Source organism: Brachionichthys hirsutus, chromosome 18 (assembly GCF_040956055.1).
Source record: "Brachionichthys hirsutus isolate HB-005 chromosome 18, CSIRO-AGI_Bhir_v1, whole genome shotgun sequence".
Lineage (NCBI taxonomy): Eukaryota > Metazoa > Chordata > Actinopteri > Lophiiformes > Brachionichthyidae > Brachionichthys > Brachionichthys hirsutus.
In genome coordinates, this window is record NC_090914.1 from 5,818,784 (window position 1) to 5,844,299 (window position 25,516).

Sequence of the window (25,516 nt, forward strand, 5' to 3'; positions counted from 1 at the left end):
AGCTGAGCCCTCTCTCTCCATCTATACGAAATAAATAAAAGATATTATCATGAGATTGTTTTTGGAAGGTCTGTTAGATCTGCAAGTAATCCCTCTAAGCCTTTTTCCAGAGTTGTCTCCTAACGTTTGGTGTGTTTTGTCTCAGCTCCCACTGCAGAAACCATTAAATTACCGCAAGCTTGGCGAACTGGATAGCCGTCATAAGTCGCATGCAAGTGAAGCATCTCCATCTAAAATAGCAGAACGTTTAATTTTAAACATACAAGCAGTCTGTGAAGCGTCCTGTCTTTGGGATTATTTTACACTGTACGCTACAATAGCACCCAGCATGCTGGTGGCCCTATGATGTCACCATAGCAACACAGAACAGCAGCACCAATGGACTTAAGAAATGAGAATTCCAACACATGAAATAATTTTTTGTATTATTTGTAGCAGAATGACATGAATAATATGTTAATGCATGTTAATACATCCTTTTAAGTGCTGCTTATCCACTTGAGAAAAAATGGCAACCAACCAACCAAGGTCCAAGGATAGAGCCTGACTGGCCAAAATGCAAAGCTACAGCTGCATTTGCAGAGCTGTGCGTGAGACTGTTCTACATGGGGCCAAAGCATCAATCTTCTGTTTGTCTGTTTTGTTTCTCCATAGGACCCTGGCTATGCAGCCTTCCTGTTTGCGCAGCTCCAAACACCAGCAAGCCGTGAAGCCGGTGCCACTTGTTGCAAGGTTTGCTCCACATCGCTCCACCAACTGAGGCAGGAAGCCTTGCAGATGCTCCACGCTCCCATCCCCACCTTCGGCTCAGACATGGCAGCCCTGCCTACCAAGTCATTTTTGCCACAGCCTGCCAGATTTGCCCAAACAAAACAGCTGTCCAAAGGCCAGCCAGGGCTCAACTCAGCTCTGCCCCTGGGGGAGCGGCACAGGGTGCCAGGCTGGTCGCAGAGCCACTCGGTCTCTTCCGGGCCGAAGGCAAGCGTCCAGGTTACAGTGGCGGGAGGAGAGCTAAGTGGATCCCTGAGCTCTGTCACCATTCAGGCGCAGCAGTACCTCGAAGGCATGTGGAGCATCTCCAGGGTCAACAACTTTCTCCCTCAACCAAAGCCGGTATGTTTTCAGTGCGTGCGTTTTCAGGCACTTAATAGCAAACATTCTGCTGCTGTTGATGTGAAGACTTTCTTTATGCTTTCAACAACCAGAGTCGGAGGTCACGTGATTGTTTGCCCGCCAACTATCTTCAAAGGTCGTCGTTGAATTTGCTGAAATTTTGTGTTATTAGTAGGTCTTTATATAAAATATAAATACCCAGGTGTGAACATTTCGTACTGTTCACAGTATGAGCATAATCTGGATTTGGAAGATTAAAATATGCATTATGTGTCGAGCCACAGCGAGGAAACAGAGAGGGGTGGAAATACGGCGCTGCCACCAATATGTTGCTGAGATAATGCCGTCTAACTAAAGCTCTCTGATGTGTCTTTGCATATTAACTTTTCCCCTTTGCGTTGTATTCAACGTTGTGGGAAGAATCTGTGCCCATTGGACAGTAAACACAGGAGTGCGCATGCCTAATGTCTAATAGCCACCACAGAATAAAATGGCAGTCGTGTTGCAGTACGTCTATGTAGGATGAAGGTTGATTGACTCTTCAGTCTGCAGCACAAACAGAACTTTTGTTTTCCTGTCCATAGGATTGAATAGCTCGTCTTCTAAAACCGTAATAGCATTGAAATGAATTGCGTTTTTACCAAAAGAATATGCTTGAAGCTGCTTTGAAACGTTTGCACTTTCAGACCCCCAACGTTTTGCCCAAGAGCCTCCATTTATAGTACTGTTCCTAACATTTTGATATTTTCAGATCTTTATAAATGGTACATTTCTCATCTGTGTTTGAACTCCAATCTGTTTTAGTTCTTGGCAATGTTATTCGTTCCTTTATGATCGACTATATTCACATCTCCTTTAATGTCAAGTGCCTGTAGAGCTTGTTTATGGGAAGCCAACAAAAGCTTTTAACTGCATGCATGTAATACTGGGCAAATCAAACGACTTGGCACACAATCGGGGGGGGGGGCTGGCTTGTGTTCGCCATCTTTGTGTCTAAAAGCAATTAGTGGCCCTTGGAGCCGAGACGAGTTGCTCAAAGCCACGTAACTGAGGCTGGGGCAACTCCTTAGAGAGAAAGGCCCCTTCAAGACACCTTCAAGACATTCATTTACAAACACGGCAGACATGGGATGCAGGATTCATTCATTAAAACCAGATTTTTCAAAAAACACAAAAACCCACACATTCTAGCGTTATGCTGTGCCCAAAGGCACATTCTTCATGTTATTTTTTTTGTGGGGACAGCATATAGTGTTGTTCAGACAAAGAAGCACAGACAGTGTGTGAGACTGTGTGTGTGTGAGACTGAAATCAGAGTGTGTTAACCATGGAGCCTGGGGCGCTCCCACACACAGCCCATTATAGGGCACCTTGAATCTCCCATTTGGGGAAAAGGCTCTGGTTAACATCTGGAATGATGTTTGTGGTTGTTGGAATTTAAATGATCTGGCTCCGCTTCGTAATTGGCTGACACTGGTCCATTTCAGCCGAGCTCCTGTGAATCATGTGAATGTCACCCAAAGCGCTTTTCTGGCTCTTTTGTGTGTGTGTCTGTGTGTTTTTTTTTTCAGATCAGGATCCTGATACAAAACCTCAACTCAGTAAGTTTCTATTTAAATAAGTGGGTCAAATTGCCAGCATTAATGCGCTTCCAACAAGAGCAAGAAGCTATTTGATTCTTGGAAAACACACAAACAAATGTGTGCTCGCTGTCTCCAAAGATAGCGTGATCTTGACCCCGTGAGTGTTTCCGTTATTGTCCTGCTGGTGGCCTGCTGCCATGGCCCGCTCCATCACCATCATTTTGAACTGCAATGGATGATCTCAGCTGCGTTTGTGGTGCAGCTGGGCATGCACAGAAATGTGCCAGAAAGAGCGATGGTGATGAGAGAAGAGAAGGATACAGGAAGGAAATGGTGGGGAAATTGCTAATCTTACCGAATTTTGAATAATTTGAATTTGGTCGCTGTGTTTTTTTTGCTTCTAGACAATTTCACACAATACTCCAGTCAGAAGTGGATTCATACCCACTTGGTTTCTGTCACAGGGGCCAGTCCAGCGTGACAGCTATAGCTTGACACAAGCCCTATTTCACTTCACAGGTCACAGGAGAGATCACAGGTCACAGGAGAGCCCTGACATTCCCAGCAGTTGAGGAGACAGATCCCCAAATCACTAAAGGCTTCACAGGAAGCACTTTACAAAACTCTCTCCTTTTTTAACCCTCTTTCTCCATCCATTTTGCTCACATCTCATATGTTGTCACTCTGCCCTTCTGGTTTTGCCTTTTCGTTCTAGTAGGAGACGACATGGTCAGAAAGGGCTGGGCTTTAAGGGTCGGAAAGCCCCCTAATTTCTGACAGTGCTAATGTCCAACGTCCCACTGACAGCCTAATTACCTGAGCAGGGGATAGTTTGTCCTATTCAGCCAGAGACAGGGCCAGTTCAGAGGCAAGGCTGCAGAGCAGAGCTTCACTATCGAGCTTAGGCGCCCAGTCCTAATACCAAGGGGTGTGTGTGTGTGTGTGTGTCTCCGTTTTGAGCCCACCTATGCCCAGCTGTCCTTCTATGCCACTGAAATTAGTTGCCACTTGATTTTAAAGCTCACACCAGATCTACTTCCTGTACAGATGCATGTGAAGTGCTTTCTGTGTCCATGCCAAAGTGTAGCGAGGCTACTTCCCTGCCGTGTGCAGAGGACTTGTCGCCAGCACCAGAATGCCGTGATACTTTCCGCTCTGGCATCTTTGCCAGGATCTCTTTCTGCCTGACGTCATTTTGGAGCTGTTTTTTTATGCACGATGTTCTTTTCAAGCTGCAACTTCACACAACACAGCTTGATATTTGTTTTTAGTCTCAAGAGAGCAAAACCAGAGCTGTGAAACCAGCAGGTGATTTGTTACTCTGATAACAAGCTGGAAAGAACGGAACGTGGAAAGTCGGAATGCATGCCCTGCAGATTGCCAGTTGGACAAATGGTCAGTGACGCTTTTCTGGGAGAAGCTAATTTGCCCATGCTTTAATATAGCAACACAATGCGCTGCATGAGAAGATCTAATAGCTAAGCCTCCCATGTGAATGTCAGAATGTAAATATGTCCTCGTCACCTGATGTATAGCAGCCACATGTCGGGTTTGCCTTATAATTAGTACAGCTGTTAGCTTGTGTTGACAAATGGCAGATAATTAATGACCATTCACTTTGCAAAATAGATTGTAACGGGTGTTATTTTAGTGAATCCAGGCCAAACACACAGGTGGTAAATACGCAGAGGCCCTGAACTGTGTTTATAATGCATATCCTGTCAGACGGCACTGGGACTGCAGCGCTGTGCTGCGCTGGATTCAAGGTTGTCGCTGATTGCACAGTTCTCAAATGCCAGTGTTATAAATGATTTTAGGAAACCGTTGACCTTTATTTTATTTTTTTTTCATCTGATGCTGAAAAGCCGCAGAACTAGTTCCTGTCAGCGGCTATTGATGGTCTTCTTGCAGGCTAAACTGGCGGCTCCGCTGAGGATTAACTCTTTGTCCGCACGGTGGCTTCAGCACAGACTCAGACTCGGCTTTTGGCTTGTCTAATTGGCTTCCTGCTCTCATTTAGCTGAACTGTGAGCCATGACCGAATCACCGCAGGTCTCCTTTACCAGCTTTATCTTCAGCTTGAAGCAGAGGACGACAAGACGCACTGTATGGCTGGTTTCCTCTGCAGCCCGCCCTATTCCCTTATCTAACTTTGGTGTTCGGCAGCGGGGACGCAACTCACCTCACTTTGCTCCTGCTCGTCTTACGAAGCTGCGAGAGGAGGAACCGTTTCAATACCTTGTAAACAGTCATAGTGCGTTGCCGATGAAATAAGCCATGAGGGCTGAAATAAAAACTAAATGGGGGGGGTGTACATGTGCCCAAGACTGTGCGACACTTTTCTTATGGTGGTAAGTTATAATTGGGAGCAGAGTGAGGCAAATTGCTTCTGGTAATTCAATGTGGGTTATTGCTTAATATCAGGAGGTTACAGCCAGAGCATCCTCAAGACTGTTCCCAGCATCAACGACTAAACGACTAGTGCAGGACGCTTGCTGTTCTGCAGGCAGCTCTCTCTGCTGGCTCCCGCTCATCGTCGCTGGCTTCAGCATCTGCCAGTCCATCTGTATCACAGTGGAAGTAATGGAGTAATGGAGTGGAAAGGAGGTGAGCAGGAGCAGTAAAACCTGAAAGTGACGGTTGTGGTCTTATCTCTGTATCTGTGTGTCAACAGGCCCAGAGTTTGATAGCAGGAGCAGACAGGGGGGCTGTCAGAGCATTGGATGCCCAAGCCCCCCCCAGCGCCGCCTCCACCTCCACCAGCAGTATGCTGCTGCCCTGCCGACCGAGGAGCTCCAGCCAACCAGGACTCCCAGCGCCCGTCAGTGCTACGCCCACCCCCCCCTCTCCCTCATCATCTACAGCAGCCTCGTTCTTCATCAGGTAAACACCTCCCTGTCCTCTCAGGTCACACCAAGGTCGAGCATGCCAGAAGGCAGAGAGATTAGCTTTACCTGTTCGTGCTGTTGAATGGAGTGCTAAACGTTTGCAGCAGCTTGCCTGCACACACGGCTTCATGCATTAGGAGCGCTGAAGCGGCGATACGCACGGGCTCGCCGTCAAGTGTCTGTTGAAGGCTGCGGCTCACCGTGTCAACTTCCATTTGGGGCACCCGTAGTGTGGAGATGTTGTTCTTGCCATGGCTGAATTACTGTCGTGCCTTGGGACACGCAGCATCATGGGACTAAATGAGCCCCTATTTACAGGCACCAGTGGCCATGAGTGGATAATAGAATTGCATAATTGATATGAAGAGGGAGTGTGTCACGCAGGGGGCTTAGGTTAAAGCCAGTTATTGTGCCTGAGGTATTTCTTTGCTTTGTTTTGCATCTTTAACTTCAAACAGCTCCTCAGATATTGCAGCCTTGCAGGACTGTTGTTTTTCTATTACACTGAAACTATTTGCTCTCTGTTTTGGCGCTGCTCGGTTCTGGTGCTGTTCTTGCCCTGGAGAACACTTTGCCCCGTCCATGGGGGGGTGGATGGCTTGTGCAATGTGCTATATTGACAGTGATAGATTCTCTGGCGGGTTGGACAGCGCATACATCCCCTGCCTCTACTCTCGGAGGAGTGCTATGCCGTTGTGAATGTTGGCGAGAATGATGTATGGGACCATTGACGCTCTGCCCCCCCCGACCCACCCCACCCGGGGTTGAAGAGACTTGTGAATACGACAGGAAGCACCCCAAATGAAGTTTGCCTTGCCAGCGTTCACAGTGCCCGACAGCATCAATGGGAGCCTGAGGCTTCTCCTTTTGCTGAGGGGACATTCCAGGTTCTACACCAAATATACAACTTCCTTTGCGTGCGTCCCTCCCTGACGTAAGAGCAGTAGACCCGAACAACAGCGAGGCGTGGCCCTCTGGTAGACAGGGTTAATTCCTGACACTGATTTATTAGCGCTCATGTTTTGTTTGGACGCAGTCTCTGAAAGCATAGCATGGAGAGCCCAGTTTAGCTGGTCCGTGTGGGCTAAGCACGAGGAAGAAAGAGGGAGTTGGACTTGTTATTTCCCTTATAGCAGGTCCTGGAAGGGCAGAGGGCTCGTCGGTGGAATTGCACTACTAAGGGGTTCCACCTTTCATTTCATCCCAATGCCAGGAATGTGATGTTTTACTTGGCCCGGAGAAAAACAATGATGTCCTGCCAGCTTTAAACAGCATCACATTCCGCAGATACAGAAAAGATGGCAGAGATGCACCTCGGTTGATTTGAAGCACGCAGCGTTTCCGCCTATCCTCTGCAGCTGTTATCTGCAACAAGCACATCTTCACCGCCAAGGTTGTCGCTAGCATCCTCCTCCTCCTCCTCTTTTTTTTGTGTTTGTTTCTTATCACCGCTGATTGGAATGTAACCCACCAGAAGTTAAAAACAAATCAATTAACAGATTTTCTTGTCTTCTCTCTGGACCTGGTGCTCTTGAATATAAAAAAAAGAGAAAGCAATGAAATGCGTGTCCTTCATGTTTAGACTTGATTGAAAACTGATTAGTATTCTTTTTTTTTTATTCTCCAAAGATACAATTAGTAGGGCACATGTAAATCACGAGAGCCCAGGATGCAGGAGCAGAATCACCAAACAGCTCTTCCGCACTGGCGTCGAGAAGTTCTCCTAAGACACTTGTCGAACATTCAATAACACAGTTCCATTCAGAGACGGAAATTTTAATTAGAGCACAATTAGTTAGAGTCTAGCTGCTTTAGCTAGTCCACTGCTGGGAGAGAAAAATGATTTATTCATTTTCTTTTTCCATAGCAAAAATAAATCGTCTATTCATCAGGTTGAAAAAAACCCCAAAACTAATTTGTTTCATTTACGATTATGTACTTAAAAATCATTTAAGTTTAAATGAGGATTTGATAGCTGCAGAAAGTAACAGCACAGAGACACAGCCATAGCTGCAGCAACCAATCACTGGATTATTAACCTTTGAATCTTAAAATGCATTGATTTGAATAAATATTTAATCCATATTTTGTTATAATACCATGATTTCACCCTTATATCCGTCAGGCTGAATAAATAAATAAGAATATGCTCTCTCTCACTTTGTTATTTTACCTTTAGGTGGAACTTTATCTTGTTTTCCATCACACAGTGAATCCTTCCAAACATTTACAAAATTCCATCTAGAAAATTTCCATCGGAAACAAATGAAGCAAATATGATGACTGATTAGCAATTCGACTGATGTTACAGTTGGAGAGAGACAGGAAGATCATGGGTCAAACTCTAACCGGATGGTGTGTGTGTGCGTGTGTGTGTGTGTCATTATGCGTATACCCGGTATGCAAGTCATAGCATTAGCAGTCGTAATGGATTTAGATCCCTGTTTTTAGCTGACTAGCACGTGAAGCTGTGATTGCCTTGTGACAGAGCATACGATTAGTGTATTGACTCAGTGTCGTGTAATGAAACCAAGCGGGGGTCACAGCAGGGGTCCCGGTGATATGGCTAACCGCCACCTTGCAGCTCCTTCTACCCATTGCTCTGTTCCATTAACACATGCTGATTGCCACAGTGTGTTTATTACCTGCTGGGCCTGTGGGATTTCTCAGGGCACGCTGCTTACAGGAGTCGACTGCTCAGTTCAAAGCCTTTGCCTGCTCATCGCTGCTAAGCTGCTTTAGACAGTCCGACGCTCTAATACTGTTCCCCTGTTTATGTTCCATGAGAGACTCGTGTCGTTTTTATGCCTCACTCCAATAATATCGAGGAGGGGGATGATTTACTTACTCTAACGACACAAGCGGGTAATGAACAGAAGATTATAGAAGACCTTGGCGACACAACGAGTCGGCAGATGAATCACGGGCATTACGGCCTTCAGAGGTGGCACACAAGATGGCAGGTGGGCCGCTGCAGGGGCGGGGCGGACAGCTGCTTGCTGGAATGTGGCCCTCGAGGAGTCTCGGGAGGAAGTGGCTTTATGGGTTGTCCATCGCCGCCTTGCAGCTGCCGCCCAGGTGAGTGTGTGCACAGCAATGACTGGGATTCTGCAGGAGGAATGCTCCTGTAATTGCGGCAGCCGGACTATTTAGCCTCTGTCCTCTTTCACACACAAGACCATGCCTTTGTGTCAGCAACACTCACTTTGCCCTTCATCCTTCAGGCTGCGCTGAGTAACCATAGAAACAGGCCATTAGCTCGTGGGAATAAAATGTTGCTTATTTTTCTTCTAGATTGAGCTAGGGCGTATATCGGTAGAAGGTTGTTGAGGATGGAACTGCCAGGGAACAGGGCTAGGAGAAGATGCATGGACGTAGTGAGGGAGGACACGAGCGTGGCTGGTGTTGGGGAGGACGATGCAAAGGACAGGGGGGGGGGGCACACAGAGAGGACAGAAGCAGACAAAACGCTGTGTTTAGCTGGGTGTGCTGTGATTGACAGCAGGGATCTCTGTCACTGAGTAATAGGCAGGACGGAGGGTCTGCTGAGCTCAGTGGATCTGCCCCACAGCAGGGGGGGGGGGGGGGGGGGGTAAGGCCATAGAGCAGGAAGGGATCAGCCTTGGACGAATGTGATGCTTCATCCTGACGGCATTAGAAGCAGGAGAAGAATATTGGATCCAACACCATGGGGCTCATGTAAGTTATGCTGCACACAAAAAAACCCCACTGGGTTCATCCAGATGTGTGCTGGTTCTTCTTTTTTTTTTTTTTTTTTTGGTTCTTCTTCCTATACGCGTGCTGGCTCTTGATTGTGTGCATCTTTCCTCTCTCTTTTTCTTACTTTATCTTTGCTTCTCTGCTCTCTAGAAGGTGTAGTTTTGTGCTTTCGGAGTTCGACCGTCTGCTCTCTGGAGGCGGGAGGCTAATGGTTTGGTTGTCAGGCCTCGGAGAGATGAATACCTGCATGGTGTGAGCAGAATGTATAGCGTGCCGGAAAGTGCTTCTGAAATGCTGGCGCCATTATGAGGGAGCAGCCACAGTGGAGCAGAAATGTTGATACCGCCAACTCCCCTTGGAGCACCGACAGATGAGAACCGATTCATATCAATCTGTTAACTCTGAGCAGCACACGCCCCACAGCAGCCTCTTGTCAGGTGGTATTGAGTGGGTGGTGGCTGCGATGGTTGAGGTGTTCTGTGGTATTTGTCTTTGTTTGCCTTTGGATAAAACATCAGCTGGAATTTTCCTGCAATAATCACGCCTGCCGTTGAGACTGATGGCTGCCTCTGTGCAGCGGCGCACGCTGGTAGCGCCACCGGAGGCCACGGCGTAGCCTGCAGATAAGCCCAGGTGTGAACCCGTCAAAGTCCAGTCAGGGGCCGTCAAGACCGAGGTGTTGATGGAGATCCGGTTTGGCCCCTGTAGCCTCAGGGCTCTACTCGTGGTAGACGCATCCTCTCATCCACAGGCAGCAATATGTTGCTTCCTGCTGACTCATATTCCTCCATAACCAACATTGCAAGAGAAATTCTTCCTTCTTTTTTTTTTACTTTCTGCATGCAGCTCTCCTAACCGGGTCGACCCACATGTAGCGTCGAGTCTCCCGTGCCTGTCATCAACAGCAAACAGCTCCAGTGATAAAGAAAAGAATAGCAGAGGGTCTACTTGTCGTTTCTCCCGTTCCTCAAAATGAATCCCTGAGTCAGGAAATCTTTCTGTCTGGCCCACTCACATAGCCTGCAGAGAGAGGAGGGGGGGGTGATGGCAAACAAAGAGCTAAATGCGCTGACTCAACCTGGGTCCTTGTCTGCTAGGCCCTGTGGGGGGCGGGGGGGGGGGGGGGGGTGACAGACTCCGTTCACACACAGAGGAGAGGATGTGGAGCATAGACCTCTGTCCTGTAGGCTTGTCCCGAGGATGGACAACAAAGACAGGCTGTGTGTGATTAGCGAGGTCTGAGTGGGTGAGGTCACACCCTATCCAGCTCTGGTTGCATGCCCATGCACGCGCTGCTCGGCCCCCCACAGGGCACCATGTTTGGAGAATCAGCGTTAAGTTATCTTTCTTGACTTTTGCTCTAACCACATCCCTTTGTGTTATTCATCATGCCTGCAGGGGGGGGGTGGGGGGGCTGAGTGATGTCAGCCTCTTTCATGCTTCACACTTTGGGTGAGACGCAGTGTGAGAGATTTGCAGGATTATGAACTATTGTTGGTAAAAAGATGGTGTCAGGGAATATGCGTTTAGGGATTATATATGGCCTACAGTATATCGCTTATGCAGAATTGGCGCCGCCTTCGTGTTTTACCATTCCGAGGATCAAAGATGACTCCTGGTGGGGCTTCTCAGGCCTTCCTGATTTGATTTCCCCAAACGCTGGTCCTTTCCTTTTTTATTTTTATTTTTCCCAACTTTTACGGATGGAGCTTTGATGACCTCTGATGATCTGGCCATTTGTCGGGACAGGTGGGTTAGGGCCTTCTTCATCACCCGCAGCATCAGCTGCTGAAATGGTTTATCATCATCTGCTGCCTTCTTTATCTCCCATAATACCGTACATGTCTTTGCTGCTGGGCATTTGAAACTGTTCAGACACTTAAGCGACAGCTGCGGAGGCTTAAAACCGAGGAATTACGGGACTGACGGAACATTCTGTATGTTGCAGACTGAGTTTATCATCATTAAATATAAAAAAAACGAACCTTTGGAATGGTTTCAAGAGCAGATTGGCCTATTAATCGATCACAGGGGAAGCATAATAGTACTTTGTTCCTGGTGAGTCAGCAAACATTTCACCGCCCATTTTAGCATGACTCAGCGCCGAACCGCTGCATCAATTTAAAAGCAGCTCGGCGGATTTATCCGCTTCATGTTTCTGTTGCTGCTTTCTGCAGACGCATCGCCTTGAATGGAGAGGATTATTGTCTGTAATCGGTTCGCGACCCAAACACGTGAGAGCCAGCTGCAGTGCACTAAAAATCCCATTATCCCCACACGTTCCGTGTGTCCCAGTGAGTGTTCCTGTGTGTGTGTGTGTGTGTGTTTCTGCGGTGGACTTTATGAGTGTGTGATGCAGGATAAACTGCTTTACTTGGGATAATGTGGCTGCAGTCACTAACGTCTTAATGGTTGCTCTCAGGGACACATTGCGCTCAGATTTCTAGCGCCGCTTCCTTGTGATGCTTTTATCGATCGGCCTGATTGAGAAGATCATTTCTTTCTTTCTCCTATAAATGTGTAATTTTATCCTTCACTCCCAGATCTGCTCCCAGGCCATGTCCCTGATGGCCCAGCTCATTTCCCCCCCCCCCCCCCCCCGACGAGGACGCCCGCTCTAGTGTTTGCTGGGTTGCTTATTGACTTGAATACAAATGAAAGATTAAGACACGCTTCAAACTCCCCTGCCTGTCTGGTCCATCTCTCCGAACACCCCCCCCCCCCCCCCCCCCGACTAATCACTCAAAAGTGTTTGCGGTGATAGACGCAAAAAATAATTCATTTCTAGGTGTCTCTGTCTTCGAGAAAGTGATTCATGAAGCAGAAAAAAGGAGAAGAAGTTGTCCAACTTGTCCCGCTCTGTCTCTGACACTCGTCATGTTCTCAGGCTGCTGTCATTTGAGCTGGAGGCCATGTGTTCATCTATATTTGATCAGGGAGGTTTAGCATTAGAAATAATCAGCACATTTTAGTAGTTCCTCGTAAGTCGCCTTCTATGTGGGCTGATTTGTTTTTCGAGACAGGGAGCGCCACTCTGCATGTGATAGCTTCATGTGAGCGAGTGCCAAGACTTCTTCTGTGCAGGCCCAGGGCAGAATAGCTTGTCTGAGGGTTGCAAAGGCAAACCGTGGGTGGGATTGTGTGCGAATCCGAGTTCAACATATGTCTTAAGAATGTGAACTTATGCCAGATTGTCTGCAGCGCTCTCAGAGTGTACCTGGAGCACCGCGGAGCCGAGTCAAAACCGCAGCCGGAAGAGATGAAAGCGGCTGTTAATCTTTGCCAGCGCTGTCAAGGATGGGGAGGTGGGAGTTTGTACAGCAGGCAAGAACACATCTTCATCGTCATCCGCCAACTGCTTGGCTGAAAAGTGAATTTACTTCCAGCTTTTTTTTTTACTCCTCTGCCTCGAAGCAACTTTCTCGTCATTTATATTAATTTATTTATTTTCCCACTTTTAAAGCTCCATATTCTGAAGGGTTCTTGCTAACAAACCAAGGTCAAGCACGAGAGCATTTCCTTCAAGGACCTTTTGACTCTCATTGTTGGACTTTCCAATAAATTCCTTTAGGGGGCCCCTAAATTGTCTCCTTTATCTCATCGATTGACAAAAGGGTCCTGCAGCGTGAACACCCTCTGCTTTGTTCACCTCTTCACGGCCTTCGCTCAAGCCGGTCAGGGCCATATTGGAAGGATGTAATCCTGAATAGCAGAGAGAGCAATTGAATTAACTGTAAATAGGATTATATCTACTTTGACTATTAAATTGCATTTTAAGATCCCATTATGACGATAATTTAGCAAATAGCCTTGAGGGGCATAACCCTAGGGGGGGTTAGGGAATTTGGAGATGCAAATCATTACGTGCTGAGGATTAAACACAAAAGCATTACCTGTCGGTTTTACCCTGTGGTGCTCCAGACATCCTCTAGCATTCTGGGTTTAAACCTCGCGTAGGCTTATTAATAATAGCGCCTTATTTTTTTTCTTGATCTGATAACCGAATGAACAATTAATGACCTTGTTCAACATATTTCCTTTCGGTGTTTAGCTGTAATAGTTGAGTGAAATGAATTAAAAACTTAAATCCAGTGTTGCCTTCAACACTCCAGTAACAAACCAGGCTTTCTTGAATATTGATGAGGTATTTTTTTTATAATTTTTTCACTTTGTGGTGCCAACTGTTCCATTTATTCTTGGCTGACAGGGAATTCTCATCTTTGGGAATAAAGCAATTTCAAGCTGGCAGTGGCATCACTCCAACAATATTTTTTCTTTCCTGTTTCCTTTTCAGACAGAAAATGATTTGCCTCCTCATGGACAGCATCTCGCTGGCACAGACCCAGGCCCCCTGATTGGGGGGGGGGGGGGGGGATGCAGCTTCCTCTCTCATTGCTCCTTCATTTGTGTGTCTCCTCCTTATTCTGAACGCTCGCTGTAGTCTGAGATTCTCATCCCATCTCATATTATTTTTGTCACCACCCTTACCTTTGCTACCTGCTCTCTGCTTCCAATTCTTCTTTGTGCTTCAAAATGATCCCCTTATTCCATCTGTCCCAACAGATACCTCCCACAGAACCTGAACCCATGACAGACTAATTTTAAAAACCCTTCTGAATCTACATTATGACATGAATCTGAGAAGTCAGCTGCATCAGGAGGCATCAGTTTTTGTTAGATCTTCTTTTCTATAGCAGTGCATTGCATATTTGGCCTTACTTAATTGGAGAGGGATCGGTGCAGTGAAGGTGTGTGCGCAGCCTTGGGCTGTCGGCAGTCAGCACACAAATGATGCCCCATTTGGTATCCAAGGTCAAACACTGCGAAGGAACAAAAGGTTTGTCGAACACCTCATTGAAACAGAAATATTTTATTAAAGGCCTTATGTTTCGAACGCTGAGCTCACTGACAACACATTCATTGCTGCCTGGTTTAGTTTGGATCTCTTTCTCTCTGGGGTTTATATATTAGAGTGTAAATCCTATAGCCTGGAGGTGTTTGGCCATTTCCTCCAAACTGCTGTTGTCTAAACTGACACAGGCGAGATGCACGACCTCCAGATTACCATTAAAACCACCACGCAGGAGCAAAAAAAAAAAAAACCCATCTGGAAGTCAGGTGAAAGTTTCACAGTTTTAGACTGATAAAATCCAATTGGAAATCAAATAAACCTTTTGGATTTGTCTCCGATTTTATTTTATTTTGGGCTTCCGGAGGATGGAGAACACATTTTTTAAACAGACTCGGGTTTTGGTTGATGGCAATCTGAAAATGAACAATACCGCACCAAATGTGTCTCCAAATGGGAGCTTTTTTTTTTTTTTTAGCAGCTTCTGTCGAGAAACAAATTGCACATTTTGTTTTTTGTGGCAAATAACATTTGTTAAGCCACAATCATAGATTAATCACAGTATTCAGGATGTTGCTGCCCCGGGCATGAGTTGTTTTGAGCGATTTAGGATAATAGAGAGGAAGTGAGAAAAACCAAATGAATGTTTACACCCGGGGGTCCCTTGATTGTAGGGAACTATAGAAAGGAGAAGGACTCAAGCTCAGTGCCACACAGGAAGCTGGGATCAGCTCCGTCACACATTCAGCTCCTCTGTTATTGTCCCCATGTGTCTGATGGCGTATCTCAGGTAACTCAAGTCTGCATATTCCTTTGTTATTTTAAGATCCTGCTCTGTTAACCCTGTCAGCGCTAAATGTAGGGGTAATGCATGCATTTACACCTGAAAGGCCATGCATCTGGGACATGCAGCCCTTTGACCCATTTAGATGTAGCGGCACTGCTTGACTCCGAGGAAAAGCATTTTATGGCGTGGGAGCATTTGTCTCATACTTAATGATCAGCATCCTGACCTCGCTAGTAAATCTTGTCTGGGTGGGCCTTCTTGCTGCCAGGGCAGAGGGTGACGTCACGTCCTCATGTATGTGCACCACATGGATTTTTACACGTTCACAGCCGGCATGAGATTGATCTGACATCACAGCCATTGTTTAAATCCAACCCAAATGTCCGTGTGCTCTGTTGAGGCTGATCAGTCTGGTGCCTTAACTGACAGAAGTCTGTATTTTTTCTAGCTATTACTTTAAGTCTGTAGATTTATGTTACCCCCCCTCACCCCCCCCCAACACACACACCTTTGGGGCAGAAGTTGTTTGATTGTGTCAAAGGCTACTCATCAATAAGACAGCGTGTACTGATTTTAGCTCAGAGGAAGTTTCCCATTGATTATCTTATGACTGAAAAACACGGCACCTCACTCATTCTAGCCGAATCGATCATGACCATCCGCTGATTTTGTGCACACACACACAGAAAATGGCTCCATGCACCGACCTCCACTTTAAAAGATCTCGCACAGGCATTCTACTAAATCCAGGATAAATTGTAAATGCATCCAGTGGCGTGCGAGCCCGACTCACTGTGCTGTGGCTGGCTGGAGCCGAGTATTCCCATCTCCATTCACGAAGCGCTGCGCTGGTCTGCTAATCATCAACACTTGGGAGGCCGACTCGCTGTCTGATATCAGCCGCGCCGATCTGATCCCGGCATGAATGGCCGCAGCTCTATCTTGTCCGTGGAGGAAAGAGAACCAGAGAAAGGAATTGAGAATGTGACCGACATGATAATTAGAAAGGGGGTTACCTAAAGAGCCGTATAGCTGGCTGGGAGAACAGAGACGCATTTACACAAACAAGGTAACGGCTACGCCAGGGGACGATCCTCCGTGGCAGAGGAATTATTCTTGGTAAATGAACAAAGATTGAAAAGCGAGCTGGAGTGGCTATTGACAACAGACCAGAGCGAAGCTGTGAAAGTAGTGGAGAACCACGGCTTCCCCTTTCTCTGCGTTCTCCTCTTCCCTCACTGTCACTCCCTCTCTAGGTCAGGACAAAATCTAGATGTCCTTTATGGAAACAAAAGGCACCAGGATCGTTCCAAAGGATCTTTGATTGTACATTTGCCTTGCACGGGCTCATTCATATATATTGCAGTCATTATCTGTCCCAAAGGTCTGCACATAAGAAGCCAGTGATGGAGCTGGAGGTTATCGGGACAACTCCAACTGTGGCCGCTCCATATTGTTTTGTCATTTTCAAACGCGACTGACAGCGTAGAGAATGAGAATAATCACCAGTTGCACTGTCAGGCTGAGCAATGGCCACATTAGTATGGTCTCGTGCACATCAAGTGTTGTCATGAATCAAAGAGATTCTCCTTGCGTGTTGCTCGAGGCTTCGGGAAGTAAGCCATTAGGCGACATTAATATGGACTCGCTGCAAAAAGGATGTGTGTGGAGATAAACCTGTTTTGGCAAAGAGGAATTTAAAGGTTGTGTGATACTTTTAACGCATTCATTCGTATACTGCTCTTTCCAAATAGATTTGCAGCGGTGCGTGTTCGGTTTCTCTCTCTCTCTCTCTCTCTCTCTCTCTATCTTTTATTTCTGTATCCAGCAGAGTTCATAAAAGGGGCAGTGTGTTAGAAGAAGAGAGGCAGGGAGAGCGCAGCGAGTGTGTGCTTTCATCTGGCCAGTCTTACACTCACTCTGCAGCCGACGCAGAAGCCGTTCAAACCAGACTGGCTGGTTGGGGGCGGAAAGGGCTTGCTGGTAAATTGGCAGCACAGGGAACGCAGGGCACTCTCACCCCTGCGCTCGCCCACTCGCATGCTTTCATTCCCTTTTTTACCCTTGACCATTGACTGACTGCACTCTCTCTCATTGGCCAGCATAAATCTGCCTTTCCAGGATGTCGTCTGTTCATTGTCTGTCCTCTCCCTTTCCCTCCCTCGCTTGCACTCCTTTTTTTTCTTCTTCTAGGAATCTCCCAGCTTTCCGACAGAGTAGAGCATCGCTCATTCAGGCAATCCATCTTTTGCCTCTTAAGTGTATCCTCCCTTATCTTTGTGTCACTCCTTATGATTAATAAGACTCTCATTCAACTGGTTAATTGCATCCTTCAAACAAAGGCGGAAAAACACAAATGTGCAAGCACGCACTTTCCACCCTCACAAACACACACACATGCACTGTAGGCATACTAACCAAATCTGTTTGAAGTGTGGGACCCTAAAAGAAGAGAAGGCTCCTGTGAGCATTAAGTATTCATGTGACGTGTGGTGGGGTGCACATTAGTGTGTGTGTGTGTGTCCACACGCTGGGGTTTATATGAGACAGATGTGTCTGTGTGAGAGCGAGACTACTCGAAAATTGTGCCGCAAGCAGCCAGCAATCGAACGCTGACACCTCGTCTGGCAGTCGGAGGGAAAAGGGGCTGGGCTGAGGGGAAAAAAGAGAGAGGAAGAGGAGAGTGGCAGGGAGAGAGGAGGGTGTGTGTGTGTCTGTGTGTGTGTCTGTGTGTGTGGGAGGGAGGGAGGGAGAACGGCAAGGAAAGAGAAAGAGAGGGAGAGACACAGCAGGACGGCTGCCAGCATTTCTCCGGTAGCAGGAGAAGGACCGAGAGGCGGAACGGGAGCAGGAATTCTCCTCATTCTCACCCACCTGAGGAAATCTTCCAGCCCAACCAGGCTTGCTGATCCTTTCTTTCTGCCCGTAAGCAGCAGAGACTCTGGGAAGGAGCTGGGAGTCAGCACCTGCAGACACAGCCGCCGTGGATTAACCAAATAAGGGGCAACCACGCAACCACGGTGGGACGAATCGGACCTGAAAGAAAGAATGGAAAACTGAACCTCTGAGCAAACTGTTGCTTGCCTCTTTCATCTCTGAACTAAGGCTGAACTTTTGTCTGGCAGTGCTAGAGGTGCTCCAGCGGCGTACGAACAGAGAAGCTCCCTGGACTTTCCTGGTCCCTGTGAACCCTCCGCTCTTACAGCAGGGTGCTCTCTGCCCACCTGGCGCTGCTCCATGTAGCTCACCATGATGCCCACGCCTCCGCCTTCTGGTTCTGCCTTTGGCTCGCCGGCTTCTTGCAAACCTCTGTGAAATCAAGTGGAACCTCGATGATTGCAATCGGAGCAAAGGGGACCCCCGCGCCTCAACGAGCGAGCGGCCCCGCTTCGCTCCGTTCCGGGTGACGGTGCCAGCATATCGAATGTGCAAGTAATGGAGAACAGCGACAAACAAGAAATGGCCGGCACAGTGGAAATCCATCAGCTGGCTGTTTTTTGACTATAAGCACAAACTAGATAATGGATTGGAAGGAGCTGTAAGTACACCGTGGTGGCATTTTCTTACTGGTGCATGATGTAGCAAGGCTTTGGCTCAGTATATATGGCAAATACAACATGAGAATATTACATACGAAGTCAGGGACTATTGTCAGAGCCTCTGCTCTTCTCAGGCACAGTTGCATCCGTGTGCATTCAGCCCATGATATGCAGGCTTCCTTTCCAATGATATTAAAGGAGCGAACAGGTGGGCAAGCTGTTGTTGGCAAAGAAATCCACGTCCCCCACGGACTATTTACCATTGACATGCAGTTGGTAGGGGCTGTGGAGGAAGGAGGAAGACAGGAGGGGGGGGTTCAGAGGGAACGCAAAAGGCAATTTATTTCACTGTGTACATGTGGATGTGATGAAAAGCAAAAGACCATCAATTAAAAGCATCAATTAAACCTCAAGGCTTCACGTCAGGATAAAAATGAAACGCGGCAGCGCCTTTTTGTCCTTTATGGCTCCCGATGCTTGATTCATCTTTTTGCTGATGTAGGAAAGAGACAGAATGAGGTGTGAAAGAGGGAGTGAGTGACAGACAGGGAGGGGGGGGGGGAAAGACGGGCTACGTTCATCTCGAATGAAAGCGCTGTGGTTACCGCTCATAAAAACGCATGCACACTCGGCCGCACACAAGCCACGTGCAAGCTGCTGTGGTTTCCTCCACTTCCTTTCGTTTTTATCTCCTATTCATCTTTTCCATCTCCTCTCTTGCGATCCGTCCTGCATGCTCTCACACACAGCCGGCTCCCCGGGGAGAGCCTTTTCCTGCAGCCTACTTGGATGCAATGATTATTCCATCAGCCGGCAGTGTGTTCCTTGATTGTGCTCTTGGGCTGTCGCTGCAGGGGGCGTACTGCGGAGAGGGGAGTGTTGAGGTGAAGAAGCGGGCGCTTGTCACTTCAGGAGGTGGGAGAGGGGTGTTGTGTTTTTTGGCAGTAGCCCACTCAGTCCTGTCCGGGGGGAGACTGAGCGGTACTAATGAGCCCAGGCTGGTTTATTAGGAAACTGCTGCTGTCTTCATATGGATCTTCTCTTTTTTTTGGTCTTTCTCTTTTCACATTTGTGTTTCTTTTACTTCCCATGTTCTGTGGATTCTTCCCATTTTCTAAGCTCATCACCGCTTTCTTTCACTGTGTCACTCTTGTTTTCATTTTGAGTGAAAACCATTTGACCACATTTGAATCTCCTTGGAGGAGGCCTGCTACTTTCCTCCCTGACCTTGAATTTCCAGCTGAGGTACATTGTTAGATGATCTTGGTTGATGCCATACCTGCAGGAACCGCTCTGCGTCCGGATGGATTCCCTGCAGGCTGTGCAGAGATATCACGGCTGTCATTTGAGTTGCAGGAATTTAGGCAGAATGGAGGGCAGGCACCGACTCTGTCGTTTCCTCAGCACTGGGAGACAAGAGGCTGGGATGGCAATGGCTTTTAATTAATGGACTGTTAAAACACAGCTTTCAGTGAGATTGGCCCTGATAGCTGGCAGCGCAGCAGAACCGTTCAGACAAACATGCATCTGTCTAGAAGTCTGTTAAGTAGATGAGAGATTTACCCACCTGCCGCAATACTGTTTCCGCTGGCCAGCTTAAAATGTAGAAATAACACTCCAGCTTTGATTGAAACGAGTGCCGAACGGTCATAATTGCTCAGCTTAATTTGCAGAGGGCAGTTGCTTTCTATGCCTTCCAATGAGGCCAACCTGTGTTCGGCCCCTGACGGGCGAGGAGTCTGCCTCGTAACCATATTTGTTATAGATTTGCATCTTCTGCTGCAACAGTAAAGGCAGCTAAAGTGGAATGTTGAAGCAGTACGTTTTTTTTTTTTTTGTAGGGGGGTTCTGAAATGATATTTGGAAGAAAAGGCAATTTAGCAAATGGTTAGGAATGGTTGCACAGTTTAAATCACCCGCTTCACTTTGGGACAATAAAAGGAGCACATTGAAGCGTATGACAGTGGCACTTCCAAATGATTTTGCAGATCACCATTAAAAATGACAAGCCAGACATTTTAAATCTTGTGTAGCATGCTCGAAGCGACTTTTAAAGTCTGGGTCAACTTCAAGGCGTGTTTTATTTTTTTTTAACAGGGCAGCCCAGAAGCTGAATCTGTCCTCCAAGCGGAAGAAGCACCAACCCTCACTGCTACACCCACAGGAGCCATCCATTTACCCCACCAACTTCAGTGGCATCCTGCAGGTCTCGCCTCCTCCTGCTCCGCCATGCCTGCTCCGGGCCGTGTCCAAAGTGAAAGAGAACCCGGGGATGGGAAAAGTGAGAACAAAACCTAAATCACAGAAATGCTAATGCTTGTCCTGATAATGTGTAAGTTACATATGGATTGTGTTCATTGTACTACCCCCCCATACCAGTCCACAATATAACACGACTCACACAAAACCCTATTTGAAGTGGGGAATGCAGGGCGGCTGCACGCTGGTGCACAAGCAACATGCCGTCGGGACCAGTCCATGCAGATGTAGTCAGATAAGCCTCCTGGAATGCCATGCTTTTGTTCAGTTTGCCGTTATTTGTGACACTTACTATATCTTGCACGGGTCTAACGTTGCATCTGGTCTATATTAATTCAACTCAAAGCTTGCGTGTGAAAGGCTTGTTTCCATCAGCCCACAATGTGGGACATGTCCACTTTTCCACTTTTGACCTAGACGTTTTTCTTTCAGGCATAGACAGTTGAGTGGGTGGAGGAATTCCAACCTATACTAATGGATTTCATGGGGGGGGGGATCAAGGGACAGAGAAACAGGGGCCATTAGCACAGAGTCTGAGGTGTGAAAAAACATGTAGCCAATCCTCTGCAGCCTCCAGTATCTGATCTCTGCCAACATAAATCAAACCGAGACACTGACGCGGGTGGCAGCGCCTGTATATGTGGAAGCCCAGTTTAAATGTCATACTGAATGCAATTTTCTCAACATATGCACACGTCACTCACAATAAGAGCCCCCTATGGAGTATGAAGAGAGTTTACACTCGGCCCGTGGAATCCGAGATGAAGTCACTCAATGAGAGCAAAGCATTTCCAGTGACATTGTTTCGGAGAGCTGGAGCCAGGATCGGTAGCAATATTTATACACTAGTTAGGGCTAAGAATGGCTCTTTTGTGCAGCGTGAAGAGGGTGGACAGTCTCAGGCTGAGTGGAACAAAAAGGGAAGGGAGTCAGCCATATTATGAGTATTTTATTTCAATGCCTCAGAGACATCTTATGTAGTTTTTCCACAAAGCTATGATGTGGCTCCGGATTGAGTTTCCCATCAGACATGCTGTTGGATACAGAATCTATTCAGTTGATTAGAATACTAGGCTGAACACTAAACATGCAGGTTGTTGACAGGGCACCCAAAGATGGCTCTACATTCTCACTCTCTCTAAGGCAATATCAAATAATGCAGATAATAGTGTGTGTAGCCTGATACGCACAAGTACAGCAGCAGCTATAATCACACACAGGAAATGTTAAATTGTCTTTGATAATATTTTATGAGGTGCCACAACTTGTCAGAATGCCCACAGCAGAGCCCGTCCCCGTCAGTGGAGGGCCAAATGAACAGCTCTAGATATAAACCATCATCGCATTTAGCATAAGACGCAGGCATGATGGAGCACATCTTATGACTGGCGAGTCCACGAAAGCAGCAGGGGCGGTTTTTGGCCGCCGTAGAACAGCCACGTTCCGAACAGCAGAGGGAAGGAGGAGTGGAGTGTGTTGGGTAGGAGGCGGAGGTGATATACGCTCCCAGGTTGGGCCAGAAAAGCAACCCAGCTAGTGGGATAATCCCCACCAGCATGGAGCTTTGCACACATTCATTTTCACCTTTTTCGGCTGTGACTTTCAATAAGGCACCTCGCTGCCTTTCACTGAAGCCGTTTGCAAAAAGCGTTCACCCGTCGGGCTTGCCGGTTTGTTTCCATCGCAACCTTCGAATGTTCATCAACTCCGACAAAATGGACACAATACTAACCCCATAGTACTGTAGGTAATGCTAGAGAAGTATGGCAAGACTGTAGTTTTTTTTCCTTATTTCTGCTGAACTTACTGAGTCCATCTGCCCATTTCTTTTAATTCTCTCTCACATTCTAATCCTGTTTCCTGATGTGTCTCAATCCGGGATTCAGGTGAAAGTGATGATGCGCATTTGTCCTTCTCTGGAAGCCGCCGACTCCTCGGAGTCTCAGTCCTTCTTGAAAGTGGACAGCAGGAAGAAGCAGCTGACCCTTTACGACCCCGCGTCCAGCCCACACTCCGGTTCAGGACACAGGAGATCTGCCACTGTGGCTGTCCCAAAGATATTTGCCTTTGATGCGGTTTTTACCCAGGACGCCTCGCAAGTAAGGGCCAGCAAGACAGATGCACTATACCTGTTTTTATGTGTGTATATATATATAAAAAAATAACTGGCCATGTGGGGTTTCTGGCGCTCAAGGGCAGAAGGATTTCTTTTTGCTGGCAGGGCGTGGTCAGGGGCTTAGAGAGAAAAAGAAATGCCAGTCCTGGGTCAGAGGGCATTTTTACCAGTGTGGGCCTAACAGCTGGGCCTGTTAAGCCCCCTGGGGAATGATTTGAATCCACTCCAGTTATATGTAACCTCTCCTTTCATAGGCTGGCTATATCTAACCTCAGACCTCTGCAGCCAACAGCATGCATACCCACTGAGATTAAAGACAAAGGTCATCGACACGTTTACGACATGGGAGCAGACCAGTTTTGCAAAGTTTTACAAAACCCATTAGTCTTTTGATGAAATGACTGTAAATAAAAAAACATCTGAGCTCAAGTGTTTCAAGCATTTCCCCCGTGGTGTAGTGAACTTTAAAATAGCTACACGAGAAAGAGGAGATCGGCATCATTGGTGTAGGATGACGTTCCCATTGTATTATTTATCATGCCACCTACTTGGGAGAAGTATTTCCCCAAGTCAGTCGCTTGCTAAGTGTCATTGCCGCAGAGCAGAAGCCAAGCTGCTAGATTGTGCCGCTGGGACCGCGCTGCTGGTGGCTAACAGCAACAGCAAGCTGTTCTGCTGTTAGGGGCCTTGTTTGCTCTGTGATGTATGGGAAGGGGCCTCTGCTGCAGAAGCCTCGCCCCAGAGGACCCATGCTGAAACAGATTGGAAAAATGAGCCACACGTAGCACGTAAACACATATACTCCTGCGTGGTGAAAACGACTTACACCATTCATGTGATTTAGTGGAGGCAATGCCAAATAACTGTTTAGCTCATGCAATATCATTTTGGATTCATTGCTCTCAGCATGCTTGTTTTACAGTTTTTTGCGTGGATGCGGTTGAATTGTAAATTGACTGTGAGGCTGCCTCTGTGCTTTTCGCAGGCGGAGGTGTGTTCGGGGACGGTAGCGGAGGTCATCCAGTCTGTGGTGAACGGTGCAGACGGCTGCATCTTCTGCTTCGGTCAAGTCAAGCTTGGTAAGCGCCTTCGCTGGCAAGAGATTAGACGAGAGCCTTTGTCTGCGGAGGAAAACTCTCATCGCTCTTTGTTATCTATACTCGATTTCCAAACATGGCTTGGCAGTGCACTGGGGTGAGTCAAGGAATGGGAGATTGGAGGAAAGGAATAGGTTGTGAGACGGGGGGGCGGAGTGCTGCACCCAGGCTGTGGGGCTCACTCTATAATTAAAATAAAAGTAATTGGCCAAGTCAGTGCTCTTAGGCTAAAGGGCTTGCTCTCCACGCGCCGCTGTTTCCATTACCTGTAATTATTCCTGGAATTGGTCTTTGGATTAGTTATTTTTTTTATTTTACTTGGCTTGTGCTGACATTACCTCCAAAGCCTCCATTATAACAGCTATTATTATTATTTTTTTCCATCATGTGCTAGTTTCTATCCCTTTACCAGCTTCCTACCAATCTCTGGCAACATTTGGAACATGTAGTGAATGTTGCGACCTTTCAAACATGAGACAATGTATAGATTTTTGTTTTTGTTTTATCACTTTCATACATCACCAGGTAAAACATACACCATGATTGGCAAAGACAGCACCACACAGAGCCTCGGCATTGTGCCCTGTGCTATTTCCTGGCTCTTCAAGCTCATCAACGAGCGCAAGGAGAAGACGGGCACACGCTTCTCTGTCCGGGTGTCTGCGGTGGAAATCTTTGGGAACGACGAGGAGCTGAAGGATCTGCTCTCTGAGGTGTCAACAGGCAGCCTGCAAGACGGCCAGTCCCCGGGCATACACCTGAGGGAGGATCCCATCTGTGGCACTCAGGTGAGACGATCTTCACCTGTCCAATCTGTCTTTGCACTCTCAACCTTTCTTTCTCTCTGTGGGTTTTCGCCTGTCTGAGTATTGATTCTTTCTGTTATGATTCACCTCTTCTTCTCCCAAAGATGTTCTGAGTTTACTTGAGAGTGTGCGAGTGTGTGTCTATCTCCCAGGATTTCCCACTCCGCCTTCTTCGATCCCAGCTGCTTCTGAGATCCTTGCTTTATATTTCTGCCGTCTGTGGTATTGATGGCTTTCTTCTTACTTTTGTATTGACTACCCCTGTCAGCATCCATCAGCATCTATGACCCGTGTGTTAGCGCTAGCCCCTCTGCAACACAAATGGAACGGCATTGGGGGGGGCTGTTGGGAGGCAGTAGGGTTGAAGGCATTCACAGGATAATTTTGATCTGTATGGACTCTGACTTCAAAAGCTATTTAATTCTGTGAAGCTCCTTGCTCGTCCTCTCAACCACCATGACTCTCCCACCTTCTCTCCCTTCGGCTCCCCCCTTTCCTTCCTCTCCACTCTTTGTCTCACCATCATCGCATATATGGTGAGTGAAGTGCCCCTGCCTCCTGTTCCACCATTACCTCTCCTAATCCTTCTCCCTTAGTGTACATATCTGCTGTTTTAATTGCCCTTGAGACCCAATCTAATGGGCAAGAAAGGCATGCCGGGGTCCAATTAGCTGGCTCTTCTCTCCTGCTTTCCTCTCTTCCCTGGCATCCTCTTTTTTTACATCTGTCCTTTTCTCAAGCCCTATGTGGTCTCGTTTG

General features: G+C 47.2%; 1 protein-coding gene across 1 annotated transcript in view; it reads left to right on the forward strand.

The window, feature by feature from the left end:
• The window catches only part of LOC137907455 (kinesin-like protein KIF26A), a 53,087-nt gene that overhangs the window by 19,619 nt on the left and 7,952 nt on the right, over positions 1-25,516 (forward strand). The window contains exons 3-8 of the mRNA XM_068751794.1: positions 655-1,113; positions 5,371-5,579; positions 20,577-20,760; positions 22,625-22,837; positions 23,840-23,933; positions 24,477-24,739. Of these exons, the coding sequence (XP_068607895.1) occupies positions 655-1,113; positions 5,371-5,579; positions 20,577-20,760; positions 22,625-22,837; positions 23,840-23,933; positions 24,477-24,739 (1,422 nt within the window). The remainder of the gene's footprint in view (positions 1-654; positions 1,114-5,370; positions 5,580-20,576; positions 20,761-22,624; positions 22,838-23,839; positions 23,934-24,476; positions 24,740-25,516) is intronic.